The sequence below is a fragment of the Cuculus canorus genome, chromosome 13, assembly GCF_017976375.1.
Source record: "Cuculus canorus isolate bCucCan1 chromosome 13, bCucCan1.pri, whole genome shotgun sequence".
NCBI classification, from domain to species: domain Eukaryota; kingdom Metazoa; phylum Chordata; class Aves; order Cuculiformes; family Cuculidae; genus Cuculus; species Cuculus canorus.
This window is the reverse complement of record NC_071413.1, coordinates 13,200,118-13,224,029: the sequence shown is the minus strand read 5'-3', so window position 1 is coordinate 13,224,029 and position 23,912 is coordinate 13,200,118. Positions and strand designations below refer to the sequence as shown.

At 38.5% G+C, this 23,912-nt stretch overlaps 1 protein-coding gene across 5 annotated transcripts in view; it reads left to right on the top strand.

Annotated features, from left to right (window-relative positions):
* Positions 1-23,506, top strand: part of TOX3 (TOX high mobility group box family member 3) — an 85,657-nt gene extending 62,151 nt beyond the window's left edge. For 2 of the 5 annotated variants that reach the window (XM_054079133.1, XM_054079131.1), the window contains exons 4-8: positions 14,849-15,118; positions 16,567-16,794; positions 19,440-19,520; positions 21,645-22,361; positions 22,639-23,505. In XM_054079133.1, the coding sequence (XP_053935108.1) occupies positions 14,849-15,118; positions 16,567-16,794; positions 19,440-19,520; positions 21,645-22,361; positions 22,639-22,671 (1,329 nt within the window). In that variant the 3' untranslated portion in view covers positions 22,672-23,505. Of the gene's footprint in view, positions 1-14,848; positions 15,119-16,566; positions 16,795-19,439; positions 19,521-21,644 lie in introns of all 5 variants that reach the window. The other 3 variants (XM_009558620.2, XM_009558619.2, XM_054079132.1) reach the window with 2 other exon arrangements.
* The last annotated feature ends 406 nt before the right edge of the window (positions 23,507-23,912 follow it).

The following is a 23,912-nucleotide window of genomic DNA, read 5'->3' as shown; positions in this document are numbered from 1 at the left end:
GTCAGTGAATCAAAGAATCTTAGAATGGTTTGGATTGGAAGGAACCTTAAAGATTGTCCAGTTCCAACTCTCCTGCCACGGGCAGGGACACCTTCAGGTTGCTCAAAACCTCATTGAAGCTGGCCTTAAACACCTCCAGGCATGGAGCTTCTCTGGGCAACCTGTTCCAGTGCCTAGCTACCATCACAGTAAAAAATTTCCTCCTAATAGCTAATCTAATCGTACCTTCTTTCAGTTTAAAACCTTTATCCCCTGCCCTATTACTGCACTCCCTGATAAAGATCCTCTCAGCTTCCCCATAGGCCCCCTTTAATTACTGGAAGGCTGCTCTAAGGTCCTCCTGGAGCCTTCTCTTCTCTAGGCTAAACAACCCCAACTCTCTCATCATCCAGTCCTCATATGGGAGGTGCTCCAGCCCTTGGAACATCTTTGGGGCCCTCCTCTGGACTCGCTCTAACAGATCCATGTCCTTCCTGTTCTGAGGACTCCAGAATTGTGCCCTGACCCAGCTTGCCGGACCTTGGCCGTGTTGAACCTCATCAGGTTTGCACAGGCTCACCTCTCAAGTCTGTCAAGGTCCCTCTAGATGGCATGCCTTTCCTCCAAGTCTGTGACCGTGCCACACAGCTTGGTCTCATCAGCAAACTTGTTGAGGGTGCCCTCAATCCCACTGTCCATGTCTCCAACAAAGATGTTTAAACAAAACCAGTCCCAATACTGACCTCTGCGGAATGTCACTCATCACTGGTCTCTGCTTCTACTTGGATGTTGAGCTGTTGACCACAACACTTTGAGTGTCACCATCCAGCCCATTCCTTATCCACCAAGTGGTCCATCTGTCAAATACATGTCTCTCCAATTTAGAGACAAGAATGTCATGCAGGACAGTGTCAAATGCTTTGCACAAGTCCAGGTAGATGTTGTCAGTTATTCTTATCCCTGCCCCATTGTAGAAGGCCATCAAACTCATCAGGCATGGTTTTCCCTTTATGAAGCCAAGTTGACTGTCACCAATCACCTTATTTTCCGTGTGCCTCAGTAGAGTTTCCAGGAGGATCTGCTCCATAATCTTGCCAGGCACAGAGATGAGAGTGAGCGTCCTGAGTGTTCCTTTTTTAAAAATGGAAGATATGTTTCCCCTTTTCCAGTCAGTGGGTACTTCACTGAACTCCCAGGAATTCTCAAATATGATGGATAGTGGCTTAGCAACTTCATCCACCAGTTTCCTCAGAAGCTGTGGATGCATCTCATCAGGTCCCATGGACTTGTGCGTGTTCAGGTTTCTTAGATGGAAGGAACTCCAGAGATACAAAGAAAGGACAGCCTAAAACAGGCCCTGAAGGGTATGATGGTTCTTTTCAGATCTCATTTTGCATGGAGTTTTATGTGCACTGAACATCGTGGGTGACTACTAAAGAAAGAACAGATTAATAAAATCTGAGAGTCAGAAGTGGTTATGCCTGAAAGTGGAGAGTGTGCACACTGAATCCAATGAAAATTGCTCAGAAATATGTAATAAATATCATGCGCTGGATCAGTGTCGTGTTATGTGTGTGAGTGTGCCCTTAATGTTATCAGATGGTTTGTAGCCTCACCTAGTCGTGCCTTTTAATTTTGCATCCTTTCACTGAATGTGATTTTTTTCCATGAGTAAATGCTGTCACTTCCACAGTTCCAACCAGAAAAGGCCTCCTGACTAGGTATCTCTTCTCTTATCTGTTCTTGCACTGGATGGGAGGCTTAACATCTTCTCATTTTTTTCCAGCGTGTGCAATGTAGAAATTAATGGCACAATTTACGTTGACTTCAGTGGTAAGAATTTGTTCCTGTATAGGTCAATGAGAAGATGTAGAGAACCTCATGCCTTCTCACCCCAGTAGTACAGTGCTTTTTTCCTAAGGTGATTGCCAGTTCAAAGCTGTGGGTTGAGAACATGTGTGTAGTTTTGCTGCAGAAAATTGATGAGGAGTTGTGTGATTTGATATGGAAGAGCTACACTGGGAGGTCTATGCGTCAGACGCTTCCCCAGAACTGCTTGATTTGTTTTATATTGTGTGTTGGAGTGACCCCTGCCACTGTATTTTAGTCAGTAGTCTTTTTCTCTTCTGCTCATAAATGCTGAGCAGCTTCAGGAAGTTTAAAAATATTAACAGACAGTCCTTACATAGGTTTTCCCTGAACTTGCATAGCTCTCTTTAGTACTCAAATTTTCCAGCAGTTAATCTGTATCTCAAAAATAGAAAATGAAAACTTTATATCATATTTTATGTGAAAAATGTGCACTTTATTAAACTGGTAAATATTTATTAATAATATTAGAATTCATCTTTAAATTAGACATTTCATGAATTACCTTGCCTTGGAGCTATAAAAACTTTATTGCAGCAATAAAAAAAATGTAAAGGAGGCATTTTGACTATGAAATTTCATTTCATGGTCAATTGAATTTACTATATCTGAAAGAACTAAAGATGGGGTTGTAAAATAATTATGGTGTTCGTATACTTACAGAACAATGTTCTTATCCAGCGATACTAGGATAGTCTTATTTAAAGGCTGTATTAATAGTGTATTCCTAATCACTAAAGCTTCTTTAGCTGAATACAAACCTAAATTATTTCAATATGCACTGCATTGAGTTTATTGGTTATCTTGTGAAGCATTAGAGAGCTTTACTGTAAGCAATATTTAATTTAGATAAATGTAGTCTTCCCCTGTTAAAAAGTCCAGTAGAAGAATTTCACCTTGAAGAAATGCCATGAGATTTTAAATCACAAATGTTGAAAAAATAAAATGGGCTTGGACAGAATTATGATTAATACTGTGTGTCTTTGGCTTTTTTCTGTGTACTACCTGACATGTTCACCTATAAACTTGAATGCAGAATCGCCAGAGGCATAGTTAAAAATAGGTTATGTCAAGGTTCTCCTATGTCTCCCTGAGGGTGTGGAGTTGGCTGGCTACCTTGTAATACTTCTTCTGCAAGTATCTCACGTATTTCCCATAGGAAGACCAAAAAAAGAAAAAAGAAATCTCTTTTTAACATGTTCTTTTTATATTATTATATTGAAAAAAAAATCATTAATGGTACAGGAAAGATACTTATTCTCAGTATAAACGTGGCCTAGCAATTATTAAGAGATTGTATTGATGAGTTAACAATTGTTCATGGTATTAAGAAGGTCGAGTTTTTGTCCTGATACATAGGAGCTGAATCCAGGCCACTGGTTATACCATGGAAAGAATGACAATTTGTCACAATGCTGATTAACTTCATTATTATTGGCAACAAACACATTACATTTATCTTACTTAACAGTATTTTTCTACATTTAAGAACAGCAACGGCAACGAAAAGAGGAGATAAAATGGAGGCAGTTTGATTAATTTTCATATTTTAATAATATGCAAATAAAATCCTTATGCTCAAAAACGAGTCACTGAGAGATGAAATGCTGCTGTACATTTTACTTCAAAGAACACAAGGGTTTACATGATGCAAATATTATCCCTATAAATACTTGAATATAAATAAGTGGAAATCAGCAGCGATATCCTCATTAAAAATCAACCCCCAATATTTCCCGTTAATGCTCTGTTTTCTGTTGAGCTGACCATAGAAAAATTACTTTAATCTGCAAACTGTGGCAATTCTATAAAACTACAACTTGTGCTCCTGAGGGTTCCTTTTTTTAACACCTCTCTATAATCTGCCCAGCCTGCTGAGTAGCATTGACATCAGTAGTACATCAATTTCAGAAAGTGGATTATTTTTACTAGACAGCTATTGTGACATATTGGGTCAGTCATAAATGAAAGATATTCATGCAAGCATGCAATACTTGTAATGAAGTCTCACTCTGACCTTCTGTATGATTGATTCTGTAATTTAGTTTTCTCAGGCAGTGCCTGAAATGAAATGAAATCATGTTGAACAAGTTTTGAATACCCACAGTGCACCAGGAGAAGAAAAATCTGCAGCCCCAGAGGCTTGAGAGAGAGCAGCTGAACGATTTATCTCCATGCTATTATAGCCTTTGCCAGCATTCAACATTTCTTTTTTTTTTTTTTTTTCTTATTTGGCTTAAGTACTTAATTCTGCAGGTAGCTGTAAATGGGAAAATAAAATGCTGTTCAGATTTAAAATGACAGGACAGGAGTATGTGCAGGGGACTGATAAAATATCTTGAATAGAACTGACCTTTCATGTAGCTGAAAGTTACTGGGGGATTCATCCTCATAATTACCATATAGATTATTTTTATTTCTTTCCTGCAATGAAACATTTCAGAGAGCAGTAGTGCTGATTGAATGAAAATTGAACTTGTTAACATTCTTTTCAGCTTAGCCTGTTGTACATAACAGAAGGTTAGCTTTGATGAATTTCAAAATTCTCTTTCTGATATCTAAGAAACAGACAGTAAAATAATTGTCTCTTTTCAGTCTGATTTTTTTCTTTTATTCAAAAAAGCACAGACGTTACAAAACCAGACTGATAATTTTACATATATTGCTCCCAGTATTACTTATGCTGCTAGAGAAAATGTGTTCCCTATTTGATGAAGATCTGAGCTGGTTTACATTTTATAATTGTTGCAATGCTGTCAGTGCGTTCAGGATTCTGCACAGATAAGGCTAATTCATAGTGGAATACGCTCATCTTTAATTACATTACTACTTAGGCGTGGCACTGTGCTCAAATCAAAGGCACGATGGTGACTATTGCTTTTATTTCAAGAAGGGACTTTTAAAATAAACAGCTCAGTGATGTGGCTTTAAACAGCGGAGCTGCAAATTTGAGCTTATTAAAGGCTGCATGCGGCAAATATCATTAATGTTGCAGAACAGTGCTGTCTTTTACTTAAAGGTCTGAATCTTTTTTAGTAACTTAAATTCCCAAATTGCTAATTAACTTTCAATGACTAAATTAACAGAAGATTGCAAGAATAAAAGCTAAAAAACTTGCTTTAAAATTGGCAAAAGACAGGTATTTCACTACTTGCCTAGTGTGCCTCTTATTTATATGTTTAATTTTGCTTTACAAAGAAACTTATTTGTAAGTCTCTTCTATAATACCCAAACAGAATAGAGTGAGTTTTCAATTAATGCAGTGTTGTTATAACATTGTTTAATGTGTTGCAGATGAAACAGTTATTTCATGGGTCATTAATGTGTTTAATGCCTGGAAAGGTCTATTAAAACAAGCCCTTGTTATTGTTATGAACATATTTATTGTCATCTTTAATACAAAACATACAACTAATTCTGGACAGTTTTAATTAGACATTTGTAGGAGTAGCAACTATCTTACTTGAGAGAGAGATTACCTTCAGTTTTCTTATTTCTACTTTTTGTTTGATTACTACGGTGGATTACTAAACTCAAGTCTTAGATAGAATCATAGAGTAGTTTGGGTTGGAAGGGACCTTCAAGATCATCTGTTTCCAACCCCCCTGTCATGGGCAGGGACATGTCCCACTGGATCAGGCTGCTCAAGGCGCATCCGACCTGGCCTTGAACACCTCCAGGGATGGGGCAGCCACAGCTTCCCTGGGCAACCTGGGCCAGGGCCTCACCACTCTCATAGTGAAGAAATTCTTCCTTACGTCTAGTCTAAATCTGCCCCTCTACAGTTTATAGCCATTCCCTCTCATCCTATCACTTCAAGCCTCTGTAACCAGTCCTTCCCCAGCTTTCTTGTAGGCCCTTCAGGTACTGGAAGGTCACTGTAAGATCTCCTCGGAGCCTTCTCCGGACTAAACAACCCCAACTCTCTCAGCCTGTCCTCGTAGGGAAGGTGCTCCAGCCCTCTGATCATCTTGGTAGCCTTCTCTGGACCTGTTCCAACAGCTCCATATCCTTCCTACATTGAGGTCAAGAACTGGACACAGTATTCCAGATGAGGTCTCACAAGATAGAAACAGAGGGGCAGAATCCCCTCCCTCACCCTACTGGCTGCGCTTCTTTTGATGCAGCTCAGGATATGGTTGGCCTTCTGGGCTGCGAGCGCACATTGCCGGCTCTTGTTGAGCTTCTCATCGACCAGCATCCCCAAGTCTGTCTCTGCAGGGTCATTCTCAATCACATCATCCCCAATCTTGGATTGAAATCAGGAATTGTGCAAGGTGTAGGACGTTGCACTTGGCCTTGTTGAACCTCATGAGGTTCTCAGAGGCCCACTTCTCCAGTCTGTCCAGGTGCCTGTGGATAACATCCTATCCTTCTGGTGTGGCAACTGCACCCTTCAGCTTGGTGTTATCTGCAAACTTGCTGAGGGTGCACTCAATCTCGCTGTCAACGTCATTAATGAAGATATTAAACAGCACTGGTCCCAGTACGGACCCCTGAGGGACACCACTTGTCATGGATCTCCAACAGGCTTCGAGCCATTGACCACTACTCTCTGAATATGACCATCCAACCAGTTTCTTATCCACTGTACCGTCCACCCATCAAATCTATATCTCTCCAATTATCAACAGGGTTAGTCTGAGTTGGACTTTCCAAGCAGAAATGGTAGCTGTTATCAGCACTGTTATTAATAATTTTTGGTACCCAGAAAAATCAATCTCGGCACTAAGTAATCCCAAATTAAATGATGCTCTGATGGTCTTTATAGAGTCCTTTTTTTTTTTTTTTTTGATTGATGTATAGTTAAATATTTTATTTTGCCTCTAATGACGTAGTTGTACATTTTTAAGTAACCTTTCAGAGAGTGTGTATGCACAGCTCATGGGGACTCGGGGGGGAGGGGGACAATAGGCTGAAAACCCTGGAGGAAACAGACAGCAGTTGCTGCTGCACAGAAGCTACGTGCTGCAACTTTAACACAATATGAAGATGGTGCTAACCTGATGATGTACTAAATAACAGGGTTTTAATAGTGTGTAGATTTTCATGTCCTTAGCAACGTTGTAATACTTAATGCAGATAATATTGTCACTTTTCTGAGAGATGTGCTCTTCCCTCCTTTCTCATCTATACAGACACAATGGGCCATCTGTTAATAAGTTGTTATGGTTGGAGAAGGAAGCATGTCCTGGTGTTCTTTTAAAAAATAGCAACTCATAGTAACTGCAAGAAAGGACTTGTCCATATGAAACAAAGTGGCAGCAGTTGCCAAAGTCACCTGTCTGGATAGCAGGTACTGCTGGAGTTTAAACAAAAAAATTAAAAAAAAAAAATAAATTATGCAAATAGGTTATTACCTCTCCAGGTACAGAAAAGAGTAGAAATATGCTAACATTGGCAGAACAGTCTGGGGGAAAAAAAGACTATGACTGTTTTGTATTAATAATGCCTAATTCAAGATCTATCAGCTTCAGAAGAAATTGTGAGGTGCCATATGAATATGTGAAAAACGATACACTCTACTGGGAAAGCTCTTGGGGACTGTAATGGAAGATGAACCTCTGCTGTATGTAAGAACTGAGCTCAGAAGGAACCTGGACATATATGACTGAGGACACCGGCTGTGCATTAAACCTGGGCCATGGCTTTAAACTATTCTGCCTCTTGAATTTAAACTTTAAAATCAGATGTGAGCAAACCCTGAGCTGCAGCTTTCTTAAGCCAGCCAGATGAGAGAGATGCTGCCACTGGTCTGGGTATGTTGCTCCTGGCCAAAGGCTTTGCTGGGTCCAGCCACCCTTGTCCTTGGCTCATTGAGAAACTTCCTTTGGAATTCCTGCTATTCTCTGCTGTTATCACCTGTGTTTTCCCCTTGGACAGCTTACCAAATACTCCATTTCAAGTTCTCAAACTATAAAGAAATGCTAACTCTCTATAGAGTTTTAAATTATTCTGTGTTGTCAAATGGCTGGAAGAAAAACAACCTGACTGGTAATACAAAAGGTCATGAGACCTTACTTTTCTGATTTGCTTTAAAAGCTAACAACAAATAAAGAAAACCCAAATGAAAAAACCCAACCCTCCAGAACCTAAAGAAAAAGTATACCCCCCAAACCTAGCCAGCAACATTTGTAGCAATTTTTAAACAAATAAATGCCATGTAACCCCCAACTCTGTGCCTTCAATTCCTTGCACAATTTTTACCTTTGATAACGTTTGTTAGTTGTCATGCTTCCTTGCAGTCTCTCCCCATGTTGCTTACTGCATAAGGACCTTTGAAGTCTGCCTTTGATTTTGTAGCTGAAGCACCTGAACTTGCAGAGTTTTAACAAAACTGCTAACAGCATTTATCTGACATTCTGGGACTTAATTTTAACTATCCAGGGTTTGTTTGCAATGTGCCTTTGCTGTTTGCATACAGCAGACCTAAGCTTGTACTGCTAATTTGGAGAGAAGCTTCTCATGCCAACAGACGCATCAGATCAGAGCCCAGATCTGTGATCTGAGTCACACATGTATTGTGATCAGGCTGTTGGGTATCTTGTCCAAAAGGAGTGTGATTCAATATGCTTTAAAGTATGGTGGATGTCTGGGGAGAAGAGTCTCAAGAGTCTGTTTTTAAATGCCTCTGCAAAATGGTGTCAAAATTAAATTATGAAGAGATTGTGAATTAGGTGATGCTAACGCATCAGTAACAGCCTCTGTGGATGGGTGGAGAGCTAAGCAAGCCTTTATGGTGCCATCCGTCTGCAAGAGTGGAAGGCTTTCCAGAGCAGAAGGACCCAATAGCAACTACTGCAAGCGAGAAGCACTACCCCTTCAGCCCTTTTTGGGGACTGCATGAGGAACCTGCAGGGTCACAGGAGATCAAATGGTGAAGACCAAAGTTTCCATACAGCAAATGTTCCATGCCTGGGTGGTGGGAAGTCTTGGGTAAGAATCATAAGCATTTCATAGAAAAGTCTTAGTCTCTCAGTTCCGTAGTTGTGTGATTTTGGTCTAACTGTGAGCTTTTAGTATTTCTTCACCAGTTAATGGAGCATTTTTTTAGAGATAGTTGAGCGTGGTGTGAATGAGCTAGCACCAGCAGAGGCCACAGAGCAGCGTTGCAGAGGTGTCTAGTCCTGGGACCCAGAGACATTGTTGGTCTGACAGGTGCCCAGCCTGGTTGGCGCTTTCCTTGGCACCTGCTTTCTGGGAGCTGCATCTCTTGGATGTTGCTGCACTGCCTGGCATCGGTGTGCTCTTACTGCCTAATCCCCAGATGTGGTTCCATGGAAGAAATGGTTTTAACTTGTGATTTGCTGGTCTCTGAACACTTTTACCATCCCCTGTAGCAGGCCAGGCTGTCTGCTCTGAAGGAAGCTTGCCCAGGGCACTATGAGGAACACCCGTGGAGGGGTACTGCAAATGTTGCACATCAGACAAAAAAGCAAGGGACAGTAAATCGGAACAATTCCTATAAAACATGTTGAACTAACTTGGAGGTTGCAGCCATCTAAGAAAATTCTATCATATAGCAGGACATTAATTTCTAGAGACATCTGAGATTACCAGAACAAAATTGAGATAGTTGCTCAGGTTTGAGGAATAAATCAGTGAGCCCTCATGTTTGTTGGTTTGGTTTTGTTTCTCCATGTCTCTTCTCTGGCTTGTGTGCTATGTGTGAACAGAAAAGAGTAATTTCTGAGGTATCGCAGCTGAGGGAGAACACAAACCAAGAAACTGTATATTGTTCATCTTCAGGCAGCAGAATGTGTGTAAGCCTCTTGTCACCGACCAACCTTTTCCATCCAGCTGCAGACAGAACTTTGTTCCAACAGACACATACTGTTTGTTGTAGCCTTTATTTGGAAATTAAATTGCGTAAAGTTTACTTTTTTACAGAGACGTGAAGGAAAGCATGGGAAATTTCTCTTTGCCAGAGAAAAGAAGCTGCTGCCTATAGTAGATCTTCCGATAAGTGCAGTTTGACAGATCTATTACTGATGGCAGTATCTGAGGAGGGGAGAGGAGGGACACTTCTCCAGTGGTGGCAGTACCAAGTACAACTGGCTTGTATTCTATTAAGCAAGGATTTAATCTCTGACAGAGAAAAGCATCCTGTTAGTTTGATTTGTTTTGATTGGCAGTAAATTCCAATCTTGTAAAAATTTAGATTAATGGATTCTTTTATCTGTACTTTACTTGTGGAGAGAAAGAATATTGAGGATTTCTTCTAGAGATATGCTGACTTGCCCAAAAGTAAAGGGAGTAATTTACAGATAGCGACAACTGAGGATTTCACTCTTTACGTTGCAGTGTATTTGCTTCAACTTAAATATATCCTTTAAAATATTACATCAGCTTATGTTACATTGACAGTGACAAATTCCTAAGGGAATAGAATATATAATGTTTTAAGTCAACTTCTGAAACCAGGGCACAGTGAACATAACCATAACTGTTGGGGTTTCCATAGTTATTTTTACTGGCAGATTTCTCACTTTCCTTAAAGGCTAGGTCATGCGTTGTAGGGTCAGTCCCAGCCTTACATCTTCCTGTAGGCACTTTGTGGGCTCACTCTTGACAGGGCTAGAAAGAGTCTTACTGGAGGTGTTGCCTATTTGAATGATTGAAGGCTGTAGGCACTGATTTTAATCGAGACTTCAATATTACTCAAAACATTCTAAAAAGTAGTTTCCTAGTTATATTTTTTAAATATCATGTCCCTAGAGATTAAAATTACATCAGGGTAGAAATCCAGTATAAAACTATTGTATGTAAGTAATTCTCAAAATGCAGGGCAAGAGGAAATTAGGGCACCTCTTGATGTAATCGCTAATGCATTTATCTGTCAAAATAAACACTAGCTGCATTAACTACTGGATGCTTAATGAGTTGATAACAGAAGAACAAACTGTCTTTTATTACCTTAATTTCTCCCTTAGTGCCTAATGGTATGTTTTGCTTTGGCTGGCTCAGGTACAGTAATTGTTGAAAAACACGTTTGATAATATTCTATAAATAAAAGTGTGTGAGTCTGCACATTGGTTTTTTTAAGTGTCATTATTCTGTTGTTTGCATTCCAGTGACTGTTGAAGAACTGATATTTTGTCAGTTTTTGAGAACTTGTACTTCTACAAATCAACGTGAGATAAGCTGTTTATATGCCACGAGGTGTGTCCTTTGGCAATACGATTAAATATGACTTCTTTGGCATGACTATCTAAATAGATAAGAAAAGTTGGGAGTAGGATAGTTTGATGAACAGATGTCTTTGTGGTTCCTTTGATGAGGCCTTCTATCCACCAAATGCTGAATGTCTTCATAATGTCTGCAATTCGAGCTGTGCAGCACAGTAGTGACAGAGAGCCAGTGTGCCTAGATAAAGTCACCATAAAGTTGTTTTGAGAGGCAGAAGCATTTTGGACCATATTCTGCTTTTTTTTTTTTTTTTTTTTTTTTTATCTACACGTATGAAAGGAGAGAACAGGGAGGCGTCTGGTATTCCCCTCAGTAAATGTCTCTATATCTTAGGTTTTTTGAAATACTTGTGTAGAATAAGAACAGAGAGAGCTGAGACAAAGTCATTTCAGTCTGCAGAGGAATCACACAAGTTTTTTCTCTTTGGTTTTCCGTTTCACACATTATGTCCTTGTTTGATTGTCAAGCTGAGTAAACCAGTTTTGCTGAGTTTTGCCTGACTTGCATTAAAATCACCAACTTTTGCCCAGCTTCAGTGTAAGGCTGTAAAGCAGAGCAAGCTCAATCAAAACTTGATTCTGTCCGCTTGAGAAGTTCATGAATTTTTGTTAGAACTAGTGTGTCATTTTTACAAAATGTTAGAAAAATTCTGAATGCTCATAATACTTGTGTATCACTTTTACTTCTGCTCAAGCTTATATAAAAGAGCTTGTGATATTCTCTGAAATTTTCGCAATATTCTCAGTGGATTATTTTGAATGCATGAGCATTTTCACTTTCCACGTAGTAATGTAATTAGGATGTCATGTGGATGTTTCAGCGCACTTTTATTTCCATACATGATCCAGAGGTAAGATAATTTTCATTGTTAAACTTTTCTTTGATTAACATTTTGTACATAATGAAATTTTACCGATCGTTTTGGTTCAGTACTGATCTTTGTAGTATAAGGGAAAAAATAAGAGTTAAAGTAATTGATGGAAATTTTATTTTCTCGATTATAGATTCCTCCTTAGAAGATTTTGTTTGCTTATCAGCTATATACAAATGCTGTGGACTTGAAATGTTGCCATTGCCTAGCTCCCCTGACTTCTTGCAACTTGCCAAACCAGTGTACAAACATAAAAAATGGTTTATACTTCCTAATCTGAAAGCTCTTCTATGCGTTCCATAAGTTGTTGAGGCCCTTTTGTACCACAACGTAAAAAATCAAATTCCTGTTCCTTTCTTTGTGATTTCTTTTTTTTTTATTATTGATTAGCCATACAACGTAAACTCAAAGCACAGAAAAGATATTGTTCTTATCATATGCACATACAATGTAAATAAGAGAGTAGAAAAGATACAAAATATTTTCTTATTATATAATATGTCTTATCTATCTGCTCCTAGATAACCTGTTACAAAATATTGTTGTTTCCATTTCTAGCTTTTACTGAAGTTTTTAAGATTAAAAATAAAAAGCTTAAAAAATTAGGAAGAGATAGGAAAAGAAAAATGGGAGTTAAATAAGTGGATGAAAAAAGCCACACAAGCATCAAATAGTGTCAGAAGAAGGGACAGTTAAGAATTCATAGGCTTGTGTATAAAATTAGATTCTGGGTCAGCACAAGTCAAGAGAATTTAGTCTCAATAAAATCATACATGCAACCGAAATGACAAGACTTGGAGTAAATCATTTGTAACCTATGTCATCACATTTTGTTGCCTCGGTGTAAAGGCCAGAAAGGCCTATATTGTGTAACAATAAACAGAGAATAAAAGCCAGACTTTTAGGGGTAGAACACCTCCGAGAAACTACTGCCTGCAAAATAACGAAGAAGGTTAATTTCTATGAGAGGAGGTCATTCTGATGATCACTACCTTTGCTTTACCAGCAGAGTTTTTCTTCATGCAATAATGTACGTAAACTGAAATGAACGGAGTGATACGCAGAAAGTTACAAAAGACTTTGAATGACTTCCAGATGCCACTGCCAATAAAAGTCACAATCAAAATATCCCTATAGTTAACAGTAGTAAATTTTCACAGAACGGTGCCCTGTAGCAAGTGGATATTTCAGCCAGTAAGGCTGATATTTTGATCTTTCTGTATCAAGTGCTCCACTATTGGCACATGCACTCATCTCTAAGGAATTACATTCCTTTACCGAAAATATTAAAATGATTTAAGAAGTAGGGAAAGGAGTGTGGTACAGTATGGATGATGAGCCAAGCTGGCAATGGCTTGGAAAGCACGGGGAAAATGAAGGTGAGACCTGGTGCATAGGATCTGGATCACGAGCTTGTGGGGTTAACTTAATTTGTACTGAATCCAGGTGCAACATTACATGTACTTTTATGCTAAGAAGGATTTCTTTTATCTGTATAGACTTCAGCAGAAAGACACATGAAAGCCAAATACAGAATTAATATGATTTATTGCTGTAGGGAAGCAGTGTGCTGCAGCACTGGTATGTTAAGATGGATGAGGCAGAGTGCACATCTCTGACACGTGTATTGCTTCTTTATACGGCTGCACTTGTCCCAACCAAGAAGAGATTTTCAGGAGCACAAAAACATGTTGACAAAACAAGTAAGAGGAAAGCCATTTGAGCTAAACTTACCTCCATGCTATCCCAAATTTTTGAAAACTGCCCACGCTTAGTACGAGAACACCAGGGAGGTCAGACTCTGCTGTGGGAGTCCAGTAGCCTGTACGCTGGGCTCCCAGCATTGCTGTTTTGTTCTGTGTTGTTTCATTAAGAATCATTGCATCTGCTACTGTTTGTGATGTAGGTTATTAATAATGAAAGAGTTTTCAAAATGTAATTTATTTCTCATGTTTCTGTCTGTTCAAACAATGGCTGCAGATTAATCAGGTTGCTGAACCAATTTGTGAGGTATTTATTCTCTTCACTTATTAACTGTCTTAAAAATCTTATTTTCTATTTAAGTGTACTTCATTGTGTATTGATCCATGTGTGGTGAAAAATAACAAAACTGAGTTGTTCATAGGCAGATTCCAGTTGACTTTACCTTCAGGGACTCACTTCTTTTTATTTACAGATGTGTTGTGCAGATGTAGAAGAAGACATAGGTTGTGCCCTCAAGAAACAGTAACAAAACTATGCAAGCACTTGAGTTTCTGAGAGATGTAGTACAAGAAAAATAAAGTCGGTGATTGGTACATAGCTTGCAACTTCCACATGTGTTTGATTGTTGGATTAAAGATAATAATATATAGTTTTCTGTGGTACTTGTGAAAAAGGATTTTTAGGAGTGATTAGGATTACTCGAATGGTTCTCTAGTGTTCCACAGTGTCCGCACTCAAGACCTGGCAGGGCAATGTTCTTTGTTTAAAACAACTGTAAAATCCCACCCAGACATGACTGTTTTATACCTAGGTGCTTTTCTCTTTCTCTACGCATACGCACACCCCCCCATCCCTGATTCTGTTTACTTCCTGCATTTGACAGCAGTTTCTGTCTTCTCAGCTGCAATGTTTTCCCTGTATCATCAGTTACCCCGTTTCCCTGTTGTTTGTATGGGCATTTCACACTGCATCAAAGGAAGGAACATTTCAAAAAGGAGAAATGCAATTTTTAGCCTACAAAAAAACCCCAAACCTACTTAGAGACAAGTGAAGTCTGAGCCAAGTGTGGTAACTGTTGCTGCTTTTAATTTATTAGAAATGCATTTGATTCATTAAAAAGAAACAAAACAAACTGCAAGTTGACATTATCAGTTCTGTAAGCCTGTGAAAATAACTTTATCTGATAATGCTATACGGTCACTGCTAATGACTAAATAATGTTTCAATTTCTTTTAGGATCAGAGTCATGCACAAGTTTCCCAGTACCGCCAGGATCACTCTCTGATCATGAGATCCATTGTCCATATGACTGATGCTGCTCATTCGGGAATTATGCCTCCTTCCCAGCTGACCACCATTAACCAGTCTCAGCTAAGTGCACAGCTGGGGCTAAATTTAGGAGGCACTAATTTGCCACACACTTCTCCTTCCCCTCCTGCAAGTAAATCAGCCACTCCTTCGCCATCCAGCTCTATAAATGAAGAAGATGCAGATGAATCAAACAGAGTAAGTTATTCTGCGTGCTCTGGTGAAGAAGCTTTACACGTCTCTATAGTATATTTTCTTGAATGTGGCAGCATCATTTCAGCTGCAATGTGGTCATATAAAATATATGAATGTTGTGTTATAGTGAAATATGATTCATTTGCTCTGTATCTTCTTTACTTAAGAAGTTTCCGTAATACCTCCGTAATAAGAAATGTAAGAATATGCATTTCTCTCTCACTCCCTATGTATGTATTTGGTGTAATACATCCATAATTCATTTCAAATTATATATATATAGTGAGTCTCTGTACTTATCAACTCTGAGCAGTTTTGTCATTTGGATATTCTCTTGAGTGGTGTAGAATATAGATGCATTTAGACAGAAATAAAATAAGCTTTCTTCTAATTGAAAGTTTAGTTAATTTCCATTTTGCTCTAAATAAATCTGTTATGAAAGGAAGATTTTATCAACAAAATAAAGTACCGGTGTTATCACAGCAATGTATTTAAAGGGACTGATTTTTACTGTTCCATGAAAGGTTTTCTCATTAAGTTAAAGGCAATTGTGCACATATAAAGATCAGTGTACAGGATCCTCAAAACGCCAAAGTAAAACAACTATTAGAGTGGTGTATTTAGAGTCACTGCTGCAATAATCTACGTGTAGTTCAGCAAAAGAAGGTCCAGGACAGGTGGAGCACGCAGGTTACCTGTGGTCCTGGGTACACTGCTTTTGGGGTTCCCCAGCCTGAAGACTAGAGAAAGACAGAGGAGTAGGAGGGCTGGTACCTGGCACTAACGTGGAGCCCCCAGCGCTGCTGCACGGGCACTTGACCCTGCACAGGGGGTGGTGGAGGCAGGTGGTGGACACAGGATGTGTTCACCGCAGGTGCTTAGAAACAGCAGGGTTGTGACTTTTTTTTTGTCTAAAGGGTGGGGGTTTTAACCCCTGACCCACTTCTAAGTTGACAGCCTAAGTCTGGGAATTAGGAAATGCCACCAGACTGTTGTTTTTTGAGTCTCCACTGCTGAAATTACATCTTGATGGAAAAGCATAGATTACCTAGTCAAAATATACTAAATTAAATCTTAATTTTGTATTTAAAAATAAGAATGTCTTGCTTATTTTTAAATTAATTTTAATCTTATACTAGCTGAAATATTTACTTGTTTTTGTATAAAATTAGTCTTGGGGTGTACTTTTTCAGGTCAAGCGTGTAGGATTGAGACTCTGAGCTGCGTTCATGATGAGTAGTAACTATTCATGCGCTTAGTTCCAGGAGATCTATTGACATTAAGCTGAAACTAAGTACTATTTGGTAGGAGAAATGCTTACACAACAGAACTTTCCAAGATGTTGTCTGCATAGCAGTCATCCATATATTACGGACTCTCAATAACTTTTCAGAATTAATCTGATTTATTTTATGGATATATTAATTGTTCTTGTTATTACTATTTCTTAGGCTACTGGAGAAAAAAGAGCTGCCCCAGATTCTGGCAAGAAGCCCAAGACTCCAAAGAAGAAGAAAAAGAAAGATCCCAACGAGCCACAAAAGCCAGTGTCAGCATATGCCCTTTTCTTCAGGGATACGCAAGCTGCAATTAAAGGGCAGAACCCAAATGCTACTTTTGGAGACGTTTCAAAAATAGTGGCATCTATGTGGGATGGTTTAGGAGAAGAACAAAAACAGGTAAAAAATTGATGCAGGGTTGTCTCACAAGAAATGAAATAGTAACCCTTGAAAGAAAAGCCTCCTACCTCTGCTCTTTGTGGACCGTGCTATTTGCTGATGGAGACCTCTTATTTTGTAGAGCTACATTGATATTTAACTTGCTGAGGATCTGGCATCTAAAATTTTATTTTTATTACACAGAGCCAGTAGGTAGTATTAAATGGCTGGTTTTGTCTTTACATGTTCAAGGGCATTTTTTAAAATAGTTCGGGTGATACTGTCCTAGAGTCCTGTTAAGACTGTCTTTTGGCGATTCCTATTTCAAAGTTCTTGTTTCCTATTAATCAGAAGTTAGAAGACAAAAGGGGAAAGTACAGCACATTTACCGTTTTCCTTTGATCTGCTTTATGAATTTGTTACAAAGTGTGTTTATTTCCAACCTTTGAAGCAGATACTCTGTGCCTCCTTACACTGTGGTGTGTGAAATGTTATCTCCAGCTCAAACTTAGTACAGAATGATGAGTTTTACTCTTCCTTGAGGGTTGTTATTCTTTCTGTACACATGTAACTCCTACAATGGATTGAAGGGGACACCCCCACCCCGAGGCTGTTTGCCTGTTGATACTCCGTGCAACTCCCAGTTACAGTTCATGGAAGCTTCAGTGGAAGAGTAGATTCCAGTATAGCAAATATATCTTCCTTCTGGCAAGATATGCGTGATTGTTTGTGAAATACATGTGGAAACTTTTAGTCTGATTGTCACGGTTTAGCCAGAGCCCAGCCTGACTGGCAGTTAAATGCAAGCAGTTTTGCTCCAAGTTCTCTTCCCTCTCCTGCTCCCCTTCTGATGGTGAACATGGTTTAAAGGTGAACTTCAAATTTACCAATGATTAAAAATACAGATTAATTCATTTTTACCTAGCTGTTCTTGTTTAACTCGGTGAGGTTCTCTCATACAGGCTTTGGTGAAAATGAACCACCTTTTCTAATAGTATAAAGATTTTTTTGATATATAGTTCAAATATTTGCTTAAAACAAAATGTTGTCTAGGGATTTTTTGTTATTTTCTACTATTTCAGATACGTTTTAGCATCTGAAATATTCAATGTTCTCCTAGGCTGGTGCAAAAATAATTGCTGTTTTTCTCATCATAAACTGTGAATTTTATTTTCATTTAAGCTTTTATTTAACTGTGTTCATGAGATACACCATTTTAAAGCACAAAATCAACTCTACTTTGTTAATGGCTCTGGTTTCACTATTTATTCCTTTTCATATTATGCTGTCAAACTAAAGATGGAAAAAATAGCAAATTTAAGTGATTTTGTTATATGTTCAAAAGGAGAGGTAAAGCAGTGGAAACTGCTAGAAATATCAACCAAACATTTGGCCATGGGACCATCAACAAATGCTTAGATCAACATTGGTTTCAAAAATTTCATAATGGAAATGAGAGCTTTGAAGATGAGAAGGATCACAGACCGTTGTTCTGCAACGGACAACAACCAACTGAGGGCCATTACTGAGGTGAACCCACACGAAATAACTCAATATATTGCAGAAAAACTAAATATTGACCACTCAACTGTTGTTCAACATTTGCAGCAAATTGGAAAATCAAAACATCTCAACAAGTGGGTGCTGCACGAGCTGAACGAAAATCAAAAGTTGCCACTATGAAGTCTTCTCTGCACTTCTTTTGCACAACAAAAACGATCCATTTCTTCATCGCATTGTGGCATGTGAAAAATGGATTCTATGTGACAACCAGTGGCATTCCACACAGTGGCTAGATTGAAGTGAAACACCAAAACACTTCCCCAGGCTGAAGTTACAGTCACTGTTTAGTGGTTGGTAAATGGACTCATCCACTATTACTTTTGAATCCTGGCAAAACCATCACAGGAAATCAACAAAATGCACCAAGAATGGCAACATTTACATCCAACTTTGGCCAAGTGGAAGGGACCTGTGCTTCTCCATGACAAAGCCCAGTGGTATGCATCACAAATGACTCTGCAGAAGCTGCATGAACTGGGCTACAAAACTCTACTTCACCCAGCTTCCCCACCAGACGTCTCTCCCACCGATTATGACATTTTCAAGCATCTTGAAAATTTCCTGCAAGAGATGGTTGTCCACAACCAAACAGCAGCTCAAAACACCTTTGAAGAATTCATCAGGTCAAGGACTCTACCAGGATAGTCTTGTTTCTTGTTGGCAAAAAAGCATAGATTCTGATGGTTCTTACTTTGGTTAACACATTTTATTCTAAGCAAAGATACAATGCTTTAAAACTGATGGGTAAAAATGGCAATTATTTTTGCACCAATCTAAAAAACTTGTTATTTACAGTCATTAAAATATTATTTCCTGGAGAGGTAAAGCATGCATAGGTAGTCTTTTCAAACAGTTGTCTGCTACTTTTTTTTTAATTCATGATAAATCAGCTTAAATTTTGGTCTAAGTCCATTGTGTAAACTTGAAAGTGTGACCACCTGCAAGAATATATAGATATTTCAGGGAACAGCAAGCACATATAACAGTGAGGCGTTATAAGGTTTTTGGTCTGTGTTTTTTGTTTCTTTGCAAGTGATTTTGGAAGTATTCTGGCAAAACTGTCTAATAATTCACGTTGATGAAATTGTGGTCTTTTTTCATAGGTATATAAAAGAAAAACTGAAGCTGCCAAAAAAGAATACCTAAAGGCACTTGCTGCCTATAGAGCAAGCCTTGTCTCTAAGGTAAGCCAAATAATGCCTGCAATGTAATGCAACTTAGCTTTTGGCAATGGTGTTTCAAAGGGAATGGGGCGGGTGGTTACACAAAGTAAAGGTAGAATCCCAGGATTTCATTGATACAGCTCCACAAGATGCTGTCTTGCTGCTTGAACCCTGCTTAGTCGTTGCCAAAAAAAAATTCATCTCTCTTAATGGCACAGTAGTGATTACCAGACAATAACTCTGTAAATGTACATTACATTATCTATGGAGGCAAAATAATGCACTTCACTATAAAAGTAAAATTCAGTCATAAAAATATACTGACCTTTTGACATTAACATTTGTGAGCTATTTGCAGAGTTTCGTTTTTCCTCAAATGATACTTCTCAAAATTCAGATTTGTTTTCCGTGGAGCTGGAGAACAGTTATTGTTTGACAAAGCTTACGTATTTCTTGTGGGTGAGGGGAAAAAAATGCGTGGTGGCTCTGAATTTGGACAGCACGTACAAATGGATTAGCTGGCAGTGAGCCGCGTGGGGTATTTTAGTGGATCCTGAGTTAAAATAAAATTAGTGAAGGAAACAAAGTGCTGCTGTCTTACTTGAGAATTTCCTCTTCTAACCAGCGGCACTGCACTGATTGCATATCTGTTGCATCCAATACCGTAAATGAAAATATGCTTATGGCCACCTAAAATATGGGTAAAAACTAATCAAGGTGCTTATTCCTCTAATAATGTTTCATAACTATCAATTACAAAATTATATTTGAACACAAGTAAGCAGCAGAAGAAACTGATAATTTCTGGCTCCTGAAAATGTACAACTGCAGAACGTCCGTAAATCACACAGAAGGTTGCTGTGTCTTTTAATTAATGCTTAGGAATGAAACAGGAGAAATTAGACACATGCATTCCTGAAATCTGGAAGATTTCCTCTCCTTTAGATAATAGTTTTAAAGCCTTTAATATCACAATGCTAAGTTCAGTGGCAGCTGGGATTGTAAATATCTTTGAGGGAATTTATTTTGTCAGTCCTAAATTCCCTTTTCATAACCATCAGAAATCATATTTTCTCCCCAAATCCACGGGACCTGGGCTGCCAAGTAACCTGTTTAGGAAGACTGTCACTGCTCATCTTACACTCTTTAAGTCCAGAATTTGTCTTCCTTAAGTTAAGACATACTTGCTGCAGCTTTTTCATCCGAGGTTGTTGCTGAGAGTAGAGATGGAATAGACACTTCTGCAGCATAATTTGACACATTCTAGGGTAAATGTCTAAAACGTGTCAGTTAATTGTGCTGGAACACACTTCTTTCTCTCTGCTCTCTTTATAGAGAGACTCTTGGCAACAGTTCTCCCTGTCATGTACAATGCAGATGTGTAAAATGAGACACAAATCCTACCTTTGGTGCTTAAATATGTTTAATTTAAATACGCAATGTATTTAAATGTACTTGATAAAACTGTGCCTTCAAAAGCACCAGAACACCTCATTTATTGAAATATGCCTCTTTGGACTATAGTTGTCCCACAGGCATCTCTCACCAGAAATCTGCAGGACACTGGAAATAGGCAGGATTCCCCAAGGAGGATAGTCTGCCGATACAACTGTCATGATTCCAGAGTATTCATTTGGATGCCTTGACAATGTTCCCTTAGACTTTTGTCTGTTGTAGATACCTACATCTTGATGCCTTAGATGCAAAGAGCTGCTACAAGAAAATTAAGGTTTTGTTGAGAAGTTTTGTTGTTCGCACACTACTCTTATGTCATGATAACTGGTGGAGGCTTATGCATCTGCTCAGATTTATCTCCCAAGTACAGGATTATTTTGAAAACATAAATACAGAAAGGCACCCTTTTTAGCTCTTTCAGCCCCGCAATCTACATGACATTTATGACTTTCTGGTGTTGAACAAGGACATGAGTTTTTTTGTCCAAGTAAGACTGCATGTAGAGGTACTGTATACAGAAACAGATGAAGAGGTGGGTCAGTGATATTTTTCAGACTGCTGATAGATCTTTTCTGAAAGAAGAAAAAAGATGAAAAAGCCTTTCTGAGGAGCTGTGACTTTTATTTTTGTGTAAACAGTGACAATGTTTTTTCTGTTAAAAATATAATGAATTTCTTTTTCCAAACACAGGCTGCTGCAGAATCCGCTGAGGCCCAGACAATTCGTTCAGTGCAACAAACACTGGCATCCACAAATTTGTCTTCCTCCCTTATTCTGAATACTTCTCTTTCTCAACATGCAACAGTATCGGCATCTCCTCAAACTCTTCAACAGTCCCTTCCCAGAGCAATTGCTCCAAAACCTTTAACGATGAGACTGCCAATGAATCAGATTGTAACTTCTGTTACCATTGCACCAAACATGCCAACAAACATTGCAGCTCCCTTGATAAGCAATATGGGAACAAATATGACTTCGTCTCAAGTCAGTCCCTCAATGCAAAGCCAGCAGCACCAGATACAGCAGCTCCAGCAGCAACAGATGCAGCAGATGCAACAGCAGCAACTACATCAGCATCAAATGCATCAGCAAATACAACAACAAATGCAACAGCAGCATTTTCAGCACCATATGCAACAACATTTGCAGCAGCAGCAGCAGCATCTTCAGCAGCAAATTAATCAACAGCAAATGCAACAGCAACTGCAGCACATACAGCTTCAGCAAATGCAGCAGCAGCAGCAAATGCAGCATATGCAACACCAGTCGCAGCCTTCTCCTCAGCAGCATTCTCCGGTAGCCTCTCAGATCACTTCTCCCATCACTGCCATTGGGAGCCCTCAGCCAGCACCTCAGCAGCACCAGTCACAAATACAATCTCAGACACAGACTCAAGTATTATCGCAGGTCAGTATTTTCTGAAGGTAAATGATCTTGCAACGTGGCTTTGTGTTGATGGAGGGGGCAGGGGTAAACCATATTTGGCTGAAAACTGTAAATTGTTGATGGTAGTTATGCAGGGATGCATAACAGATCAAATGATCCTCTAAAGTGTCTATTAGATAGGCAATAAAGAACTACAATGTAGCTGTGTATCATCTTTTAGCTGACTATAAATCATTTTGTTTAAAAAAAAAAAAAAGCTGTGCTCTTTTTCATGTGATGCCTTTTTAATTTATTTAAGCTTTACCTACAATATGTGAATCAAATGGCCTAATAAATACCTGGACCTTACGACTGCAAAATGGCCTTCCAGAGTTATACGATATAACCCTTCTTTCTCTAAAAGTGAGTAATGCACTTCAAGGCAGTATGAACTCATGAAGCCCTTAAAGCACAGTTGTAACTACCTGTAAAATGATGATTTGATTTCATACAATCATACTTGTATGACATGAGTTAGTTGATGGCATTTTTTGTCATGAAAGAATAGAGTAAATCACAGATTTTTGCCAAAGCTCTTAATTTTTTCCTCTCCTAAATATCTTTGGAAAAACAAATGCAAGTAACTGAACTTAAATGTTTGGCCCAACCTTTCACTTAATTTCTCCAAATAAACCTACGATAGTTTGTAAGAAAATATATATTGACATTTACCCTCTTAAATTAATTCCAATTACGGAACAAATGTGAATATTATATTCTGTGTCGAAGTGATGAGTTTCAGATTTAATACACTGTATTTTTGAAAGGGAAATGCACTTAAATAAAACTGTTATTACAGAAAGCTAAGATGAAAAATGCAAGAGTTTTTAATACGCTGTAAAACCAGTAGAATATTTAAATGAAACTCCACAACTGAATAATCAATGTAAATATTTTCTTTAAAAGTTGTAAGTTTTCATATCATGTGTTGTAAAGTTTTCATAAATGAGGCTTTAATGTAAACACTGGTAACATGAATTATTAATTGCTACATTGCTTATTGTGTTTTTATGCTGTTTTATACTTTTTTATGAGTTATGATAGCAGCAATTAAGTTGTTTGTATTTTGCTTATCTAAAATAAATGCTTTTATCTTGCTATAGAATAAACACATTTCAGTAAAACCGATGGGCATAAGTCTTTGATACAAACCCCAGAAATGGTTCCCTATGAAAACATGTTCATGGAAAATTCATTTAATGTTTTAGATTTTTATTTTATCAAACATACTGGATAAATAGGTACCAGTCATACCTGAGTGTGCGATCATCTCTTGTATCCATAACGATGCGCTGCTGAAGGGCTACGTGCAACTGCTTTGAGGGTTCTGCACTCCACTTCAGAGCGAGAAAGCAGGTGGTAGAATTACAAAGCATTCCTGGTACCCTGTGTTACTTTTATCCACAGGAACAGAACAGCAAACCTGTCTCTCAGCAGTAGCGTTCAGAGGTGCAAATAAGCACAAGTTTTGGTTTTCTTTGTATCTTTGCGTTTCGGATGTAAATGCAGCTACTGGCATGGGCTTCCTGTGTC